Source organism: Cyprinus carpio, chromosome A17 (genome assembly GCF_018340385.1).
Source record: "Cyprinus carpio isolate SPL01 chromosome A17, ASM1834038v1, whole genome shotgun sequence".
NCBI classification, from domain to species: Eukaryota; Metazoa; Chordata; class Actinopteri; order Cypriniformes; family Cyprinidae; genus Cyprinus; species Cyprinus carpio.
Window position 1 is genome coordinate 14,349,426 of NC_056588.1, and position 21,179 is coordinate 14,370,604.

General features: G+C 36.8%; 1 protein-coding gene across 2 annotated transcripts; it reads left to right on the forward strand.

Annotated features, from left to right (window-relative positions):
• On the forward strand, positions 1-20,338 carry LOC109107104 (phosphatidate phosphatase LPIN1-like). Of its 2 annotated transcripts, none has more exons than XM_042774184.1 (21): positions 1-159; positions 6,848-7,048; positions 9,005-9,100; positions 10,944-11,245; positions 12,882-12,971; positions 14,426-14,524; positions 14,787-14,916; positions 14,989-15,274; positions 15,363-15,456; positions 15,545-15,726; positions 15,971-16,065; positions 16,195-16,263; positions 17,116-17,208; positions 17,379-17,440; positions 18,215-18,353; positions 18,439-18,587; positions 18,681-18,767; positions 18,877-19,029; positions 19,118-19,232; positions 19,697-19,800; positions 20,160-20,338. In XM_042774184.1, exons 1-21 carry the CDS (start codon positions 91-93, stop codon positions 20,335-20,337), a joined length of 2,793 nt encoding a protein of 930 aa, XP_042630118.1. In that variant the 5' UTR covers positions 1-90; the 3' UTR covers position 20,338. The 2 variants fall into 2 exon arrangements, with proteins under 2 accessions (XP_042630118.1, XP_042630120.1); XM_042774186.1 differs by lacking the exon at positions 1-159 and adding an exon at positions 3,884-4,263.
• Positions 20,339-21,179: the final 841 nt, after the last annotated feature.

The window sequence follows — 21,179 nt, forward strand, 5'->3', positions numbered from 1 at the left end:
CTCGGTTGTTAGCACAAGCATTGCATAAAGACTAGTCTCAGCTTTGTAGTAAAGGCTTATTTCATATATACTGGAGTGGATAATGGAATCATGATAGCAGAGGATCAAGTGGAAGGATACAATGCGAGATTCAGCCCAAATGAGACGAGCTGGACATGGGTAACACACCGTGATTTATCAGTTTAATATTCAGTATGATGGAATAAAATACTGAAAAATGTCTGTTCAAGCCAGAAATTATAAAAACATAATTTAATGGTTTTATTGTGTTTAAAGCTTTAACTGTAATTTTTAATAGCTTTTTGAATAGCTTTAGTGTAGCTTCATTGCTTACTCACAATTTATTTTGTGTTGATTGTGGCCTGAATGGTTGTTCTGAACTGGTAATTTTCTAAACAAGTGTCTCATTTTAGGAATTAATTATTAGTATGTTACAACAAAAGTGCATATAATATGTATGGGTTTGATAATGCATGTTCTAATGCATAATTTAACATGTGATTTGAATATTTATTATATTATAATGTTTATTAATTAGCCTGTAAAATTTGAGGAGTTTGGGCACCTGCGTATCAAATGTCCGTTTGGGGACAGTCATAGGCAGGGACACCATGAGCTGCTTCTAGAGTCTGTTATGTGACCTAGAACCAAAGAGCACTGAGTGCGTCACTGTGTCACGTTACATGTGCATTTGACCAGGGCAGACTAACCAGGTTTGCGTTCAACCTCTGAGCAAATTCATCCTTCAAAGTGTCTGGATGTTTGTACAATGTTATCATTAAACCAGAGTATTTTTAATCAGAGGTAACATAAGATGTTTAATTAAAAGTCAGGCAATATCTCAGATATCAGTGAAGGTCAGGAGCTGATTATGCTGTTGCATAATCACAGCCGCTGTCATTAAAGAACCCACTAATGGTTAGGATTCATGATTAATGAATGATTCATTTTTTTAAGAGCCCTTATTACTGTTTCTTCTGTGAGGTAATGCAATTAAACACAAATAGCCTACAAACTAGATTTTTTTTTTTTTCTGGGGTTTCTGAAGAAAATATCAATGTTGCTCACCTGTAGCCTTAATCATGCTAGGTTCTTGTGATTGCTATGGTCAACTGAGTTTAAAGATGCAACACTACAGATGCAGGTTTGCAATGATTGATGTAATCGAACCCCCTTTTGCAGTTAAATATGGCCAGTGCTTCATCAAGGCTGAAATAAATAATGTAAAGCTACCAGTGCAGCAGCGCAAGAGTCTGCTTGTGCTGACATGAAGGAAACTGTTCTGCTGTTTTTTGAGAACAGGGTCTTTAGCTTGACTGACTAAACAGACATCAGCATGATCTTCCAGCCAAGCCTGTTCTTTGGTTTCCACTTTTGCAATCCACTTGTGTGGTATAAGGGGTTTAGAAGATACAAGATATATTGTCTATTTCCACTCATGTTCCTTTAGTGTGTTCTGGCTAGGTTCTTAATGTTCTCAACCAAGGAATTATAAAATAATAAATAAATAACGAAAATAGGATAAAAATAAAAATGTCAATTCATTCCCTCAACAACTGTTTCCTTTTAAAGAATCAAGGTTCCCATGTTTTTTTCCTCATATATCCAGGAAATCTCTCTCTCTCTATATATATATATATATTAGGTATATATTTTTTAATAAACATTTAGTAATTATATTTACTACCAGCTAAGCAATTCAGTTTTAAATTAGCAGTTTTGAGTTTTTGAGAGTCTGCAAAAAGTCTGTTCGTTGATTTGCTAGTCTTTAAACTCATCATAATTTGGGTGCATTTTAAGCAAATATATACTGTATATATAATTCATTTGATTAATCATAATACCATTTTGATATCAGGTGACATTCGTAATTGCTTGTTATTAAGTGTAAGTGTTTTTGCATGTTCATGCACAATCTGCTGCACATTGTTATATGTAATGCTCTTAAACATAGTTTCACCATTGTTTACATCATACTAACTGAACAGGAACTTATTTTACATGCCTATGGTGCATGATGTACTGCCCTAGGATGTCAGGAATACAATGAAAAACAGGCCCCACTCCACTGAAGATTCTCAGTGTCAGTCTTCCGTTGTACAATACTAAGGTCAGCAGTTTGGTCAACACATGACCCCACATGCCTTGTGTCACAGACCACTCTGGCTCTGATTGGTGGAAACGGGCCATCCCAGGCGACTCCCCCTTCCTCCACGTAAATGCATTCACTGGTTTTCTTGGGAATGTTTTTTCACAATCAGTCACGTGCTATAAGCTTATAGACTGCACTGTAAAGAACCATATGGCAGACTTTAGGGTAGATAAGGTAATAATTAGAGCTAAATATAGTAATATTTTATTATGTTATTATATAATGACTGATAAGAGACAAGACAAGAGCAAAACTAATCAAGATACATAATGTTAATATAAATACATCAGTTTTTATATCTTGACCACCATGACAATAAATGTTATTCATATATAGTTATTTTAGCTTGGATATTGTAATCACACAAAGCATTGGTAGTCTCCTGAGTCTCCTCAGACCCCAGACCATCTAAATCACATTCTCCGATTCCTAGAAACCCCACCAGAGTATCTGGAACGTACTCTAGTGTTCTGGTGTATCCTGTGGAGAAATCAACAGATCACAGAGTGCGTGCTGACAGTACGTTGTGTAATCGGATAGCTGGGCAGTCCTTGCTCTAACATGGGCGAATTCTCTTACTGTAGGTTGTTATTTGCCTGAATAGCACTTCATAGAAACACATTTTTTTAAAGGTCCAGTTCTTGCTATTAACAAAACATTAACTACAACTTTTGCTCCACTAAATTCTTAGTTTGCTGCTTATAAATAGTTAGTAAGATAGTTTCTTAGTTTAGTATTGGGTATGATTAGGATAGAATATGTTCATGTAGAATATGTGCTTTATAAGTACTAATAAACAGCCAATATGTTAATAATAGGCATGCTAATAAGCAACTAGTTAATAGTGAGAATTGGTCCCTGTACAAAAGTGTTAACTGTCGTCTTTAGTCACTCTTTTCAGAGAAAGGCAGCAGTTCCTGAACTTAAACACACACACACACACACACACACACACACACACACACATTTTCCACTAAACCACTCAAACAAATATAAGGTCTGAAATTCCTCTCAAAGGACACCCGAGTTACCACAGTACATTACACTACAATGACTGCTATGTCAGAATGAGAAGAATGTATGCTTTTAGTGGCATCTAACATCCACTATTTCTTAACAATATGCATATATGTTACCATCTGATTCACTTGGTGTACCCTGATGTACATCTGTGCAGTTTTTCTTTTTTTCCAATCTGCAATTATAAGCATACTAAACTGCACGACACCTTTCAATTTTGACTCAAGCACCCACATATCTTTTCTGTGATGACTTACAGCCACAGTCACACACTCATGCTACTGTAAAACATTCGAATGCCATTTCAGCTGCTGCTGCCTTCCTGCCACGTGAGCAGATTGTGTGTTTGTGTGTGTGTGTGTGCGTGTGTTAAACCCGTGCATTAAATGTAATTCATTGTCAGGATTATTTCACAACCGCAATGCCATTTTCAGCAAGCAATTAGAATTAAATATAAATTAGGCAGATAAATGTGGATTTCAGTCGATGCATTGACTGATCTGTTATTTAAAACGCAACGAGCTGTTCACCGTCATAATAACACAGTGGAAGTCTCGAATAAACGTTAATTGCGTTTATAAAAATAAAAAAGGAATGTCAAAGATGATTCAAATAACTATAATGCCTTGTACTGTACAAGTACTGTCACTGAAGCTTGTTTGCGATGTCGAATAGCACGGTAGCGTTCTTGTCGCGTTGCGTCGCATCAACAAAGTGTTTGATTGGTTCACTGTGTGAGACGTCATGACTCCAACTACAAACGTGAAAGACGCGTCGCGCGCATACTGTTCGATACAGTAGGCACTAGGCAGCTTCAATGACTGTATTGCTGTGTTTGTCGCGTCGTGTAGCTAGCAATGTAGATGGGAGCAAAGGGTTAACTGTGATGTCAGCTGCAGAGGCAGGGGCTGCTACTCACCGCAAACTGTTTCCACACTGCTTTAAATACAACACCAGCACAGACAGTGTCAGACGCTAGAGACAAAATACATGAGCGAAGAGCAGCGAATATCAACCGGATTCAGCTGCGTCCGATGATCCAATAAGCACTTCTGCATGGCTGACATCCTAACACCTCTGCCGCATCCCACGTATGTATTACAGGGAATTTCATCCCTCCCTGGTCCCTTATTTCCATCCTGTTTATACTCATTAGCAAACGTAAATGCATACACTTGTTTGGATTATGCACTGTGAAGGGGCTTGTTTTTACAGCACAGAGGATGATTGTTTACATTCATTGGGTCCGTGACTGTAATCCGTGACATTCGGTTTCTGTAGCAATCGTGCAATTATACGATTATATACATTTTATGTTCTAAATGTGGATTTCATTTCGATTAACTCCATTTTTTTCATGTACATTAGTAATATTGCAATTCTATTGGTATATTGTTATTCTTTTGTTATTGTGGGCATCATTCTAAATGTGAAGGATCAGTCTGTTGTGTATGAACAATGAAGACTTGCTTGAATGTTTTTACACAATCTCAGGGTTACATCTAGGGGACAAATTATTTGGGTTAATCTTATTGTCAGGTTTTTCTAAAAGCCAGAGTTTCCACAGTCATGGAAAACCTAAAAAGATTAGGGCATTTTAAAACTGTGATTTCCAGGCAAGTCTGTAGTGAATATACATTCTAGTTCTGTATTTCCTTAAAATATTTATTTGGCTTGAAATGTTTGACCACAGGCAGCTTCAGTCTGTCCTCTGAGGGTCATTTGTACAGAACTAAATATAAATGTTTAATTCTGTTGTCACCTGACAAACAAATGCAAATCTGCCCAGCAATCTCTGTAAAATAAATTATAAATAAATCCTTTTAGTAATCATGAACAGCTGGAAAGGTCATGGGTAAGTCATTAACTTAATTGTTCAAAAAGTGTGGGAACATACAAAATGATTTTTCATTAATGACAACTTGCTCTGCCTGGTCAGAATTATGCAAGCCCTAGCTTGCATATTGTAATAGTGCTCACAGGATTATTATTATTTTTTTTTTTTTTATTGCAGACACTTGCAATTAGCTAATTTCTTTAAACATTACACATTGTGCAATACAGAGAGGCAGTAGTTTTCTGGGTTGGTAGAGCATACCAGAAGCAGGCATTATTAAACCCTTGGCAATGCTTAAGGAACCCCACTTGTAATCCTTTTTTGAGCAATGCCATTGTATCTACCGCTTGCATTCTTAGGGGGTTCTATGATATTTTACCTTTCACCTAAATAGCCAAAGAGATCTTGGCTTGAGTTGAGCAAGGCAGCATGTTTTTATTAGACCTAGTTCACGCTACAGTTTTTTTCTTCTCCATTAGAGCTGCAGCTGCAAAATTTCACACAATCGTATACTGTTTATTGTAGAGATGTTTAATGTTATCATACTCACTAAACACACGCAGATAGCTCATCAACATCACAGTTGCCTTTACATACTTGACTGTGCACTTTGACACAAACAGCTATTAAAGGGGTCATATGACATTGCTAAAAAAAAATTATTTTGTGTATTTGGTGTAATGAAATGTTTATGCGGTTTAAGATTCAAAAAACAAATTTTTTTCCACATACTGTACATTATTGTTTCTCCTCTATGCCCCAACTTTCTGAAAAGCGTACATTTTTACAAAACTTATCGTCCTGAAAAGCGAGGTGTATGCTGATTGGCCAGCTATCCAGTGCATTGTGATTGGCTGAATACCTCAAGCCTGTGACAGAATTGTTATGCCCTTCACCATACTGTGATGTCGTGTCCCGGTGCGACGAGACAAAACCAATAAAACCCATTACAAAAGAGACATTTGTAGCATCCAGTGGGGACATAATTACTGATTATAATAATTTGTACTGTCTTTTTACGCGTTGCATTGCATCGTGCCGCGTAAACATAAAACCATGTCTGCATTTGTGATTGGAGAAACGACTAACAACAAGCACTACTCTACACTGCTCAAAACTCGCGTTTGAATCATCAGTGGCAAATCCTTTAAATATGAAAATGTACTTACAGGCTGTGAGTCAGCACACTACTCTCCCAGGAAACTGCACTGCACACATTTGAATATTTGGGTTGAACTGTTCTGGAACAGTGTTGTAAATACAACTTAACCACTGATTTCTAGTTGTGTCCTCTTTTGGAAGGCAAACAACGTGTCCACGGCATGGTGGCGACGGCCGCAACAATACTACAGAGGGAATCAAAGTTACGCCTTGATTCTTTGCGTGAACATTTGGCCGGTCTTATGCAAATCTTCCCACACAGTGACATAGATATGTGGGGGCGTGTTTAAACAAAGTGTTTAAGGAGGGCGTGGACGAGTCTTAACTTTTATAAAGAACACTCTTTGGGTTTGAGACTTTAGTCTTTGCAACTTTAGGGATCTTATCTATTCACAAACAGCTTGTAACACTCCAAAGAGAAAGGAAATCTTGAAATTGCATCATATGGCCCCTTTAATTTTAGTGCTGTAGAGCACAGATAATTATATTGCTTGATTTAATGATGAAATAATCACATACTTGTTTATTAATAGAAAATAGTTTGTTACATATAAAAGAGCAACAGAGAACATTATTGGAACATAATAAAACAAAATAGAGATTTTAAGATGATTTTAAGGTGTTGATTTGAGTAGGTTCATGTTTGCCTTTAAAAGCTTGACATTTCTCTCTTTCAGAGTCAGACCATGAATTACGTGGGTCAGCTAGCCGGTCAGGTTTTTGTGCAGGTGAAGGAGCTGTACAGAGGCCTTAACCCTGCCACCCTGTCCGGCTGTATCGATGTTATTGTTGTGCGTCAGCCTGATGGAACTCTACAGTGTTCACCTTTTCACGTCCGTTTTGGCAAGATGGGAGTGCTGCGCTCCCGGGAGAAAGTGGTAAGCACTAGCTTAGACATGTTTTATGGTGGCAGCATAAGAGATTTTTCATATTTTTGCAGTTTACCATTTCGCTGATTCAACTTGTGTGTGTTAAAGGGTTATTTAACACACACAAGTTGAATCAGCGAAAAAAAATATTCTTTCATTATTTGCTTTTGAGGTTGGTTGTCATGTGTTACACAAGCACATTCGAGCCTCTGCAAGAACCAATGAGTGCATTTATATGCACATTCTTAAACCGATATGCTTGTGGCAATGCATGTGGTCATGTAAACACTGTAAACCGTTTCCCTTGAGAATAAACTGATCAACACAGCTAGATATTTATTCATTACCCTTATTTCACCCGACATGCAAACACTTTAACCTGCATCCTGTTGGCTTACTCAAATCCTCATGTGCAATATGTAACTGAAAGGGCCCTTATACGGCAAATTTAAGCGCATGCAGTCACAGCAAATGTTTCGCATTAGGGAATTATTTTACAAACTCTGACATTTTCTTGACCCAAGAAATATATAAAAAAGCATTCTCATCTAGTGCAGCCAAAGGACAGGTGGTAGAGTCATAGAAACTTAGAATAAGTTTAAAATAAGTCTGTGCAAGTTTCCCACTGACATTTTGAAATACTCTGGGTTTTTTAATGCTTTATTTATGCCAGTGTTCAAAACTATTTCCTTACTTTAGCTCGATTTACAACGTAAGCTTGTAATAAAGTTTTCTCATTTGAGTGGTACAGGTAGGTTTTTACAGGAAATACGAGCATGGCGCTGTGTCATTACATCACGTCTGTAAAACATAAAGACTTTATCTTGGCTAGTATGCTATATTGCACGCGAGGATGTGGCAGGTGACGGATCGTTTATAGCCTTTTCTCACACCAGCTGGAATAAATGGTGGATTGAATTTGAAAACAAAGTATAATAATAATAATAATGATAATAATAATTGGCACGGTTTGATGCGATATGAGCGAACCGATCATTAGATTTAGATAGTGTAATTTATTGTAATGCTTTTTTTCTCAGTTGATCAGAACAAAAGTGGCAGTTGTTACTTACTTGTTCAGATTTCATTCTCCAGTAACAACTCTTACAGTATTTGGGTCATACTTTCAAGATGTAGAATTTGTGAATACAAAGTGGAGTATCCACACCGGTGCGATGACTGAGAGCCACACATTAGATTCATCCATGCTGGAGCTGTGCCAGAGCACAACCCATGCAAGGACGATAATTCCACAAATAGCTGCAGTTGCAGGTTTTCAAACAAAGATGGCGACAAAGAGGCAAAACTTACAGACTGCAGCTTTAACATCACAACTCACATAATAACAGATGCTTAATTCAATAAACAGATTTTTGGCAGCTATCAGCATACTGGTATGCATGTAAACGTGCTCAATTAGGGTTGTTATCAAGCATCAAGCAAGCACATTTGAGCATCCGTTTACCATGTTTGATGTCCTCTATGTATGTGTGATGATCAATGTTTATATGTGAATAAAAGCCTAAATTAAATCTGTTCATCATATAAAGTGTCCCAGTCTCTTCAGAAGACTTGGCTTAAACTGCTAAATTTAAACGGATTACATTTACTATGTCTTTTGTACTTTTTAATGTGTGAAAGTTTTGATTGTGTGAACTTTAAATGAAGAGATGAAAGGTATAAGATAATATTTTAAAATATCTTCATTTGTGTTCTGAAGATTTACGGAAGTCTCATGATTTGTTTAATTTTAGAATTGTATATTTCTGCCATATGGACATTACTTGTATCAAAGCCATGAACATATGGACATAGATTTAGTCTTTAAAGTTGTAGACTTACAGGAAAAACTTGTTTCATGATGGGATAAAATTAACATTGTCATTGGCCTTGTGTTACACATGGCTTACTGTTGTAAATTGTCTTTATTATAGTGACAGCATTCCATGTTCCCTTTCTCCTCAGGTTGACATTGAGATAAATGGGGAGCCAGTCAGTTTACACATGAAACTAGGTGAAAATGGAGAGGCATTCTTTGTCAAAGAAACAGAAAGTGATGAGGTGAGTACTGGTGTCCTGTGCCAAACAATAAATCATTGCATTGTTTTTATTGCAGCCAAGGTTCATTGTGTACTGAGAAATGTAACATATGCAAGTATATATGTTTGCATGTCTCCTCATGAATACCATATTTTGAAATCTGAACTTGCTTACTTGAAACAATCCTGCCACATGCATTCTGCTACCCGAGCTTGAACACAACAGACCCTTTCTGCCAAGGGCACTGTTGTCCTGTCTAAAACAGCACCCATCTTTATGCATCCCAAGCTTGAAAGAAAGAGCCGGCCAATTTAAAGGGCAAAGTTATGCACAGGAGAAAAGCCCTGAAACACTGTCCGACTGCTGAGACCCTATCTGTGTAATGTCGGTTATCCTCCTGGCTTAGTCTTTTAAACTTCCCCATTACTTTCTGACCACAGATGGTTTCTTGCTCATCACAGGAACAAATGCCTGAGATGAATATCTGATGAGGTACATTGCATTTGGTAATTGCTAGAATGGTTGCCCTCATGTGGAACATTCTGTCTCTTGAAGGCTTGTGACAACGGTTTAAAAGAGAGATGCACTTGTCCTATGATCCCTCAACCCTGGCCTTGTGTTACTAAAATAATTCTCTCTTTACATACAGCTGTGTAACAATATTATGTGCTCGCTACATTATGTTATTCTTTATGCCAGCAGACTCACTGTCTATTTGTCTGAACCGGTTTAGATGTTTGTGCTTCATTTGACTAAATATAGCCAGTAGCAAGCAGAGAGCTATCACTGGATTGCATTTACAGCAATGCTACACTCCTGAATAGCGTCATTTATGTTAATATGATATTCCGTTACGAATACAAGTGTAACACTTCTAGAGAAGGACATTTAACACCTTGGATGCTTTGGTGTAGCATTTTAGGAGATGATCTTCTACAGATGTAATGGCATGTAAGTTTTATATTCATATAGTTTTACAATGAACTAACACAATGTTTAATACTCTTTATTTGATTTATTAGCGATGAACATTAAATTAAATCAAAATGTAAAACTTTAGACTCTTAGATCTTTTAATGAAAAGTGATTTTAAAGTGCTCAAGAACTCTAGTTTTCTGTATTAGTTTTTGTGATGTTCCAGCTGTTGTATAGTCAGTGTATCTATTTGTGTTGAGGTGATAATGTTAAGCAGAGCTAGACTTGTTAATGGTCTGTCTGCTTCAATGGGAGTGATAACTGATATATGAGCTGGCAGTGTTGACCGTCTGGTTCTCAAGGGCAATTGAGTGACGTTAACAACTGAACATTATGTTATCATATATTTATGTGCAGCCATGCACTTATGTCTTATAAAACCATGACTTAGAGACAGTTCAGAGCTGTGGCACGTGCATGAATTTGTCTGTAATAAAAGATGCAGTGATCTGTCACAAGCCATAAGGATCACAGTGTTGTGCTTCTGGAATTTAAGTGGACACAGTCAAACTAAATCTATGGCTACAGTCTACATTCATGGTTATTTGAGTGAGTGGTTGTGTTTGCAAATATACAGTTGTTTTTGTAAGGGAACTGTTTGCCTACAACACACTCTACCAGGGTCCAATATTAACTTTTTGCAACACCTGCCAGTAGTGGGTGAATTATGACATTTTACAGGCTATAAATATTTCTCACTGGTAATGGAACTACATAGTTAACATTATTTATTTTTTCCCAATATTTTACTTAGAATAGTTTTTTCTTAGAATATTTGCTACAAATAAATCTAGATGTTTTCCTCCAAAGATTAAAAAAAAGAAAACTTCAAATGCAAAAATTCCCTAAAGCATGCCTACATTTAGTACTATAATTTCTCTCTCTACAGGAGATGGTGCCGTCCCACTTGGCTACATCGCCCATAATTTCAGAGGGCTCTGCCCTAATGCAGGCCCAAGTTGGAAAAGGAATGTCCCGCCTGTCTGAGTCTGGAACCGGAACCTCCATTCAAACCTTGGGCCCCATGCAGGCCCCTGGTGACAGTTCATTAATGAAGAAGAGAAGGAAAAGGAGGAGAAAATCTCAAGTAGACAGCATAAAGCGAGAAGACAATGGAGACTTTTCTGAAGACGATGACATGTTTCCAATTGATATGAGTTCTGATGATGATACAGCGGCTGCAGGAAGCAGGTCAGAACAAATAGTAGATATGGAGAAAGTTTTTTATTTGATAAGTTATATTACACATGACTTTCGTGTCATTCTAAAGCTGTATTTGAGTTTTTTTCTTCCATGGAACACAAAAGCAGACATTTTGAACAATGTCCATGCCACTCTTTTATATACCGAGGGTGTCAAACATCAAAAAAACAATTTATATACCGAGGGTGTCAAACATCAAAAAAACATTTTTTTACAGAAGTAGAGGTAACACTTTACAAAAAGGTTCATTAGTTCATCAACAATACTTATTTTTTATTGATTTTTTTGTATACATTTGTTGTTGTTTTTAACGTTAGGTAATGCACTGTGAATTAACATGAACTAACAATGAATGACTGTATTTTCATTAACTAACATTAACATTGTTTATTAAGATGAATAAATACTATAAGAAATGTTTTATTCATTGTTTGTTCATGTTAGTTAACACATTAACTAACATTAACTAATGGAACCGTATTGTAAAGTGTTACTGAAGTAGACCATATGGCTTTACATATTCAAATTTAGCACATCGCAATTGGTTTTAAGACATGTAATATAATTTACAAATAACTGACATAAAACCTGTTGAATGTATGTGAACTTAAATGAGTTTTGAGAGCTGATATGGATGGTGTTTTTTGAAGCATGTCAGCTCCTGGTCACCATTCACTTTCATTGTGTGTGGGTTATTGGGGATAGTGGTCTTACCAAGATCTCACACTGAATCTTCAGTTCAGCCTTGCAGGATATGTGGAGCTTAACTTATTTCCTGTACAGAGCATAGAACATGGATCTGATAATGCAGAGAGATCCTCCTTCTCTTAACCCATTTGAAAACACTGCATATTATGTGATTGCAGTGGCATAATTTGTTTGCTGGAATGAATCCAGTTGCAGTGGTCTTGTGATGTGGGCTGTGTCTGTTTGTTCACTCTTCGAATAAGCTCTGCAATGGAGAGAGAGGCTAAGTAGAGAAAAAGAGGTCGCCAGTCCTACTGCTGAAGTAAACAAGCGGTTCAAACAGCCCCTCCAATGTTTTTCCACGAAATTCATGAAACCATGCCAGTTCTGGCTCCAGCTGGAGGGGAGTCCTTTGTAATGCTGGGCAATCTAGCATTACCCCACATATCTGAGAAAAGAAATGATTTGCAGTGTAAACCATAAACATCCTTTTCCCTTCTTTCACTCCCAGTGGACAACAAGTTATGTATTTTATCTGTTCAATCTGGATAAGCAAGTTAAAAGGTCAGTCTTGAAGTGCACTACATGCTTTGCATTTCCAAGAACCTGCTTCCCAGGTTCCAGTAATGAATTTAAAAAAGTGACAGTAAAGGCCACTGGGAAAACACTGTTCACTGGGCCAAAAAGAGTCAGCTGGGAATGAATCTAAACTCAAGAATGTGTTGCTCGGCAAAGCAGCAGTTTGAATCCAGCTCTTTGGAAACCCCACAATGCTCTCTGTCTTCCTAGAATAATGAGCCTGTTGAAGACAAGCACTTCAGATTATCCCTGGCTATATCTATATGCATGGAACATAAATGTATACAATGTCTTACTCTTATCTTTTGCAGGTATATATACTTACTTGCATGTTTGCCTATATTGTATGTGTTTTCAGAGCCATGTCACATGAGCTATTTGCTGAGCAGGTGAAAGGAACTAGCAGCTCATACACACAGTCTGAAGGGAACTGGACTGGTGTTCAAAGGTATGCCACTAAGACTCCCTGGTTGTAGCCACATCACAATTATGAAAAACAAAGTAACAATTGCAAGATACAAAGTCACAAAGTTTAAGTAAAGAGAATGAACATACCATGTATATAACACATAGCAAAAGAGACAACAATGTACCACGACTATATACAACATAAAAACAGCCTCTTACCTGGACACTCCTGCCCGTCATTTAGGTGTTTTTAGAAAGAAAAACAGGCCTTAAAGTTATTGGGCCTCATTCATGAAACACGAGCAGAACGAATAGTTGTGTATATCGTTCGTAAAGCCGTTCTGACGTAAACTTTCAAATTCATGAAAATGTTCGTATTTTCAAAATGTTAGTTGGTACGAAAGAAATGTTCACCTGCTCCGTACTATGTGTAAATGGTGTGAAAAACTTTCTGTGTTCTTTTTGGCAAACTGATGGCACTGAATTTTGATGCACTGCTATAATGATTACACGTTAATTTGCCCTTGCTCTCTTTTTGAATTTTTCCTTTATTCATTTATTTATTTACAGTTGATAACTGTAAAACGCAGCGCTCGTCACTGTCACTATTTAACAATCCTGCTTGTACAACGTCTGCCTACAACAATGATGAAGTCAGTATTACTGGTTAGTCTACTGCTTTTTTATATTTTGTACAAATTTTTAAAAATGACATACTAGTAGGCTAATACGTCGTGGATATTCAAAACATAACTAAAACTTATCAGCTGGAAAAAAACGCTGTGCCACCAAAACGTTTTCAAGCGCCACCAGCTGGTCGTTTTAAGAAGAGTGTCTGACATTTTTTCACCTGGCTGAAAACTCTTTGGTGGACACATGTTATTGAATATTTATTGTTAGGCATATGGCCTAGCAGGCCTACTAGTCTTTTTTTTTTTTTTTTTTTTTTTTTTTTTTTTGCATTTATGCAATAGGTACTGGAGCCAAAACTGAGAAAGTTGACCAGAATATTCCACTGCGTTCCTGGACACACAATTTGCGTTGCTGTAATTCATAGGTGGGGATTATGCTAATTGTGAATGTGTGTGCACGAGCGCCCTATTTACGAATGATTTCAATTCATTAACACACACATGTTTAACTAACAAATCGGACGTTTACAAAACGTTTGTGAATCCGGAGGAGAGTTTTCGGGAAGGTCTGTTTTATGCGCAAATTACTCATAATTTACTCATATATTTACGCTAGTTTAATGAATGAGGCCCATTGTGTGCATTTCAAAGTACAGTTATTTGTGGAATTCAGTTGTATTTTTGAATTTTATTGATGTAATCTTGATGTGATAGTGATTTTGTGAAAAAACAATGAGACACCTGTGAAGTGAAAAAAAAAAATCTGTAAAATCCAAAAATGTGTATGTCTGTTTTATTTATTATTTTATATATTTAAAAATAATGGACATTTGAAAATAAAGCTTTGTTTTCTGACCCCCAGCAAAGGGTTGGGGAAGACGTGCTCTCTACCCATTCCCACCAGTTCAGGATTATCCATTTCCTGCCCTCAACAAACAACCATGTTTCAATCCACACACAGGTAACTGACACAGTCACTATACAATGTAATTAAACTTAAAACAAAGCCATAAACTGTAACTTAAGCTTTAAAAAGCCTAACATTTCTCTAGCGCATTGTTCAATTTAAAGATTTTTCCGTTTATCTAGCATGGAATTCAGTTTTACAATACAAGTAATTAAAAGTTGAAGGCATTGTTCCTATCTTATTTCACAACAAGAGTATAAATATAAATCTACAGTTAATCCAAATGTTTCTCAATGTCTCTCATTCCTCCTTACAGCAGCCCAAATGGCTCCTTGCCATCCACACCCAAGAGTGACTCCGAATTGCTGAGCAGTCAGAGGAGAGAAGGAAAACCGGACAACCCTGAGATGCTTTGGACGTGGGGAGAGCTGCCTCATGCTGCAAAGGTACAATATTTACTAGACATGCCACATTAACAAATGTGAAGTAGCTAACTCTACGTCTTTCTTTTTCCACAGCCATCATTCCTGCAGCCCATTTCGGAGCCTATGGTGGTGACCCCAAGATCAATCCCACCATCTGAAAGCAGACACTTCAGAGCCATCACTGGAGACGGGATGGTGGAGTCTCAGGGCAGTGATGTGTATGTGCCTGATCTCAAGGTTAAAGAGGCAACATCTGCCGCTGCTGTAGATGTAGAGGCCATCAGTGCTTCAGCCCATCTCATCACAGACCTAGAAGAGGGGCGGCACAGTCCTGGAGCTCATGCCATTAGCAAGACAGACTCTCCATCCAAGAAAAAAGGTATGTAACTTTTTATGCTACAGTTACAAAGCAAAACGTATTTGGCTAATTTTTAAAACATCTAATGCCACACTTCATCAATTCCTAGACAAAAGGAGCCGGCACCTGGGATCAGATGGAGTATATCTGGATGACATCACAGAGTTGGAGCCTGAGGTGGCAGCCTTGTACTTTCCAAAGAGGTACATTCTCACTTGTTCATTTATGATCCAGATGTAATGTCAGTATTTTAAGATGATTTTTAATTGTCAAATTTTTTTTGCTGCTCAGTGATGGAGCAACTTCTGTGAGGGGTGGGGCAGATCCGAGAAGTGCCAATCAGTCCCCTCAATCAGTGGGTAGCAGTGGAATGGACAGTGGGGTGGATAGCTTTTCTGACCAGTTAGGAGACTTGCCTCATATTGCCATCTCTCTCTGTGGAGGACTGTCAGAAAACAGAGAGATCACTAGAGGTAAAAGGACAAGTTATGATGTACCTTTAAACTACTATTAAAAATTCTCGGGAAGGTAATATTATTTTAATGTTTTCAAAAGAGTTCTCTTGAGCTCACCAAGACCCAAACCTTTTAATGGTAGTGTAAATCATGTATTTTCAGTGGCTGTTCTGTGATTCTGTAGGCTCTGTATTAATATCCAGTTTTTTCTAGATTTCATTAGCTGGGGAAGTAATTAAGCCATTAAATCTTTCATTCACAGAGGAATTCGAGGAACGAGCAATATCTTATCAGGAGTTTGCAGATAATCCATCTATCATTGATGATCCCAACCTGGTTGTGAAGATTGGCAACAAGTACGTCATAAATCCTTTTGCCACATAAAAACATATATAATGTCTTTCTTTAAAATATTGTCAAAATACTCTTAATTAAGTTGTTTATTACATTTCTCAGTTATTTCACACATTTTGTTCTCTCCACGAATATTATAATTGGACCACAGCCGCTCCTATTGTACTAGCCATGCAGGTTTTCCAGAAGCCCTTGCCAAAGGTAAGGACTGCATAAACAACACACACATGTACATAAAGCTCTTTAGCTATTCAACCACCACTGACCATGTTGTCTTGTATTAGTTTAAATAAAGCTTTATGTTTGAGCTTGTTAATATCAAAGTCAAACATTATAGTAATACCATTCTCAATAAAATATTTTAAATGAATTACAGTGATTTGAAATTAAACTAATAACTTTATTTATTTGATGGTGGGATTCATGTGCCCCCTGCAGGTGGATTAAAACAAAGAAACCGTTCATTTGGAAACATCATTGTCCTGCATATACAATAAAAAAAAAATACTGCACTTCACTGGATGTGTCTCACTTTTGAATATTTAGAATTATTTGGACACTTTTTTATTTAAGTTTTTATTTAAAACTCAGTACTAACCAAATAAATAGCATAGATTAAATAGATAAATTATGAAGTACATCACAGTGATAGAAAATACTGTTTTGTTTTTGTATTGTTTGTCTTCTCAAGTGTTCAGCTTGAGTGTTTCATGGCTTTTTAAAGTCCTTGTGTATACTACACCCCGGCTCTCATGGCATTCCAGGGCATTTAAATTGGTCTCTTCCCTCCTCCGTTTTTTTTTTCTTTTTTTTAAATGATCTCCCCTAATTCCATCCCATTGTGCGCCATTGGGCTAAGTATTCCTGCCTGAGTTATGTCTACTCTGCTCTTGGTTTCTTCACATACTGTTTTCCTAGCGTGTTCGGCTCTAGTCCTGTAAGTCTTTTTGAATTTGTGGTGATTTATTAGCTGTATGTTTGTTAAGTCACAGTCATCCTGTCATTTAGTTTTTGAGTTTTGAGTATCAGGGGGGGTCTGTGCGTTTGCTCCAGGCCACAGTGGAGAACATCATGAAGGAGAAGATGCCCAAGAAAGGAGGACGCTGGTGGTTTTCATGGAGGGGCAGAAACAAAAGCTCCAAATCCGTATGTTTGCATTATTGCATATAGGAAATAATTGTGAATTGAATATAATGGTGAAATGTTACCAGGTTTATTCCAAGAATTTTTGACTTTGCAGGTTTGCAAATATTATATATGCAAAAAAGCATGCAAATCAAAATGTAACAGAATTACTATCATTCCTACTGCAACAGGAATCAGCATCTGAGCAGATTGAAGGTGGAGAGGATTCTATAACAACAGCATCTGTGAGCAGGTACCTAATGAATCATATTTAGAAAAACAAAATATTGTTCTGGCTATTAGATGAAAGGCTCATCTTCTGCACTTTTGAGCATTTTTCAGCTTAAGTGAAGTTATAAAAGTAATGTTGTTAGGGCCTGTTCACACCAACACAAATGTTCAGCATGAAAATTTGGTTCAGTTTGTGCATTTGATATATCTATTCAGATTAAAAACAGCATGGTGTTTATAAAACAACACCAAATACAAGCAATTTTTTCACTTAGCAAAATAGTCCGTTCCAGAGCACCAAATTTTATTGGGTGGCCAGTTTCTTTGCAGTGCAGTGGAAAAGAGATTTTGTTTACCTTCCTTTAAAAAGTGTTGCATTGATGGCATGCAAAGATTTGTCTGTACAGACACATTAACAGTCATTCGTTCAAATTAAAATGTTTATTGCACCAAATGTTTGCACCGAACGTTCATGTTGGTGTGAACATGTCTTTCACATCCAAAAGTTATGATTAAGTTTAATTCAAACATATTACTCCATCTCTCATGTATGTAATTAAACAGACTTAAACAGAATTACAGTTTTTGTTACTGTACCTTTAAGACTTCAGTAGACAGAAACTACAAAATCAGGTTTTAGAACCGGAACTCAATTTTAGAATATAAGCTCAAATGCAGAGACAACTGCGTGACTTATCAAACAATATGTATTTTAGAATACTGAGAATGTAGATTATTTATAAAGTACACAACATTTTCATTTTAACTGTTGACTGGGTGGTGGTATTTTTCATAGATTAAAGGATGAATCATCATCCAGTGAAGATGACAGTGCAGGTGCTAAACAGAATCCTGTGAGCAATCAGTCTGAAGTTCTCCACAGCACTGGAGGCCACTGCTACAGGAAGACTCTTCGTTTGTCCTCAGAAGAGCTAGTAAGCATCTCATTTTCCATAAAGCCTGTAAAGTCAGTCACAGACTATGCTATGGAAACCCACGCTACAAGCATATTCTTTACAGGCCAGTCTGCACTTAAAAGATGGCCCCAATGATGTGGTCTTCAGCGTCACCACCCAGTACCAGGGCACTTGCCGCTGTGAGGGGATAATTTATCTGTGGAACTGGGATGACAAGATAGTGATCTCAGATATTGATGGCACCATCACAAGGTGAGACTACTCAAGACAACTTTCTGTGGCAATGTAATGGGTTCGTCGGATGAAAAAATGAAGGTACAGTCTAAATTGCAAAATCTCCTTCAGGTCTGACACCCTGGGACACATTTTACCCACTTTGGGTAAAGACTGGACCCATCAGGGCATTGCCCGTCTCTACCACAGAGTCAGCCAGTGAGTCCCACACCACATAGAGAGCATGCACATCTATTAAATGTGAGCAAAAATATTTTTGGCCCAATTTAAAATATAATTTAATAATATATCTTATTATGTCAATCAGGAACGGCTACAAGTTTATGTACTGTTCAGCTCGGGCGATTGGCATGGCTGATATGACCCGGGGTTACCTGCACTGGGTTAATGAAAGAGGCACCATGCTACCTATGGGACCTGTGCTGCTTAGTCCCAGTAGTCTGTTCTCTGCATTTCACAGGTTGAAAGACACACAAAACATGTATTGGCTTAAAAAAAAAACTGTAAGAATGCCATATTGTAACTAATGTCTTTTCTTTTAATTTCAGGGAGGTCATTGAGAAGAAGCCAGAAAAGTTTAAAATTGAATGTCTGACCGACATTAAAAACCTGTTCTATCCAAACACAGAACCCTTCTATGCTGCTTTTGGAAACAGAGCAACAGTAAGTACTAGTTGCAAGAACTGCTAACACTACCTTCAACTGATATATGTGACCCTGGAACACAAAATCAAGTCTTAAGTCGCTGTGGTATATTTGTAGGAACAGCCAAAAATACACTGTATGGGTCAAAATTATGGATTTTTCTTTAATGGCAAAAATCGTTAGGATATTCAGTAAAGATCATGTTCCATGAAGATACTTTGTAAATTTCCTACTGTAAATATATCAAAACTTAATTTTTGATTAGTAATAATATGCATTGCTAAGATCTTAATTTGGACAACTTTAAAGGCGATTTTTTCAACATTTAGATTTTTTTGCACCCTCAGATTCCAGATTTTCAAATAGTTTTATCTCGGCCATATTGTCCTTTCCTAACAAATCATACATCAATGGAACGCTTATTTATTCAGCTTTCAGATGATGTATAAATCTCAATTTCTAATGAATGTTCTTCTCTCCAGGATGTTTATTCATATAAAGAGGTTGGAGTGCCTTTGAACAGAATATTCACTGTGAATCCTAAGGGAGAGCTCATCCAAGAACATGCAAAGACCAACATATCATCGTAAGTGAACGCAACTGATCTGGATCTAATGAAAACATTGCTTTTCTCATTGTAAAAAGAAAAAAAGCGGAAGGAAAATCACTCAAAATTTAAAAAAAGAAGCAATAAAACCATGCCTGCTTTGGCATTATTTAGATTTTTGGGGGGAAACATTATGCCTATTATAATTAAGCCCATATTTCTTTCTAAATTCTCATTTAAATGCATCTGGACATTTCACATTTGAATATTTTTGTCATTTCCATTATTATCAATGATTCTTGATAGACTCTGACAGTAGATTATTTTGTAATGTCTAATAGTTTGGAATTTGTCAGTCTGACAGTAAATTCATTCATATATTCTTATGTGTTTTATAGTTATGAACGTCTGTGTGAGGTCGTGGATCATGTCTTCCCTCTTCTGATAAGAGGGAACACCACTGACTTCCCCTGTTCAGATACCTTCAGCCAGTTCACCTTCTGGAGAGAGCAGTTACCAGAGGTAGAAAAGCAGGATCAACATGCCGAGCAACAAGCAGCTGAAAGGACAAACTGAGGAAAAAAAAGATAAAATCCCCTACAAACTCAGCTCTTAACACTGCACTGCCATAGGTATTCCTCTACGCACAAGCAACTTAGCACTTTGCAGACCGCATGCCGCCCTCTGCCTGTTCCTTCATTATTATTTTACATTTTTAGTACAAACATTTATTTTTTATTTTTGTTTTTGTTTTTTTTTTTTTTTTTTTGATATTATGTGTATGTTGTGGTATTATATTGCTTATATTATTTTTTTTTTTGTTGTTTTTATTTTTTTTATTGATGAGGTTACAGCTATTTTAAAGTGCCAAATGCATTATTCATAACCAACAAGATAATTACATTATGCTATTAAAACAATTGTCTGTTGGCTTTGTCCAAGATAGTAAAGATGTTTGAGGGAATACAATTATTTTAGTACATAGTATAAAATGTTTTTGAGCATTTGTCATAAAACATGCCGAAATAATAATAATAAATAAACTCAGCTGTAGGTATAAAACCAGCTTTAGTATATCTCAGGTGATACAGAATTCACACAAGGTACTCCTTTAAAACTTAAAGTGACCTTTCATAAATTATTTTACTACTCCATTTCCTTAACAGCAAAACAACAAATGCAAGTGGATGAATTGTGTCTTCCTGGACAACTTTTTACCATATACACACACTTTACGTTTTGCGAAAAACGTATTATTATGCGATAACTTTGCATTCCTTATTATGTGTGTGTATATTATGTAAAGTTCACAACTCTGACCAGCAAATATGAATCATGCGTCATACCCGTTAGCATGTTAAAGAAAAACAAACTAAACAAAAGCAAACAACAATGCAAAGAACACTCAGGTCATGAAG

What these genes read in the sequence shown, in the direction of transcription:
- LOC109107104 (XM_042774184.1), top strand. Translation starts at nt 91, where the DNA reads ATGATAGCAGAGGATCAAGTGGAAGGATACAATGCGAGATTCAGCCCA. An exon ending in CTGTTCTCTGCATTTCACAG is followed by an intron (nt 19,030 to 19,117) that starts GTTGAAAGACAC and finishes TTTTAATTTCAG; the next exon opens with GGAGGTCATTGAGAAGAAGC. An exon ending in GCAAAGACCAACATATCATC is followed by an intron (nt 19,801 to 20,159) that starts GTAAGTGAACGC and finishes TGTGTTTTATAG; the next exon opens with TTATGAACGTCTGTGTGAGG.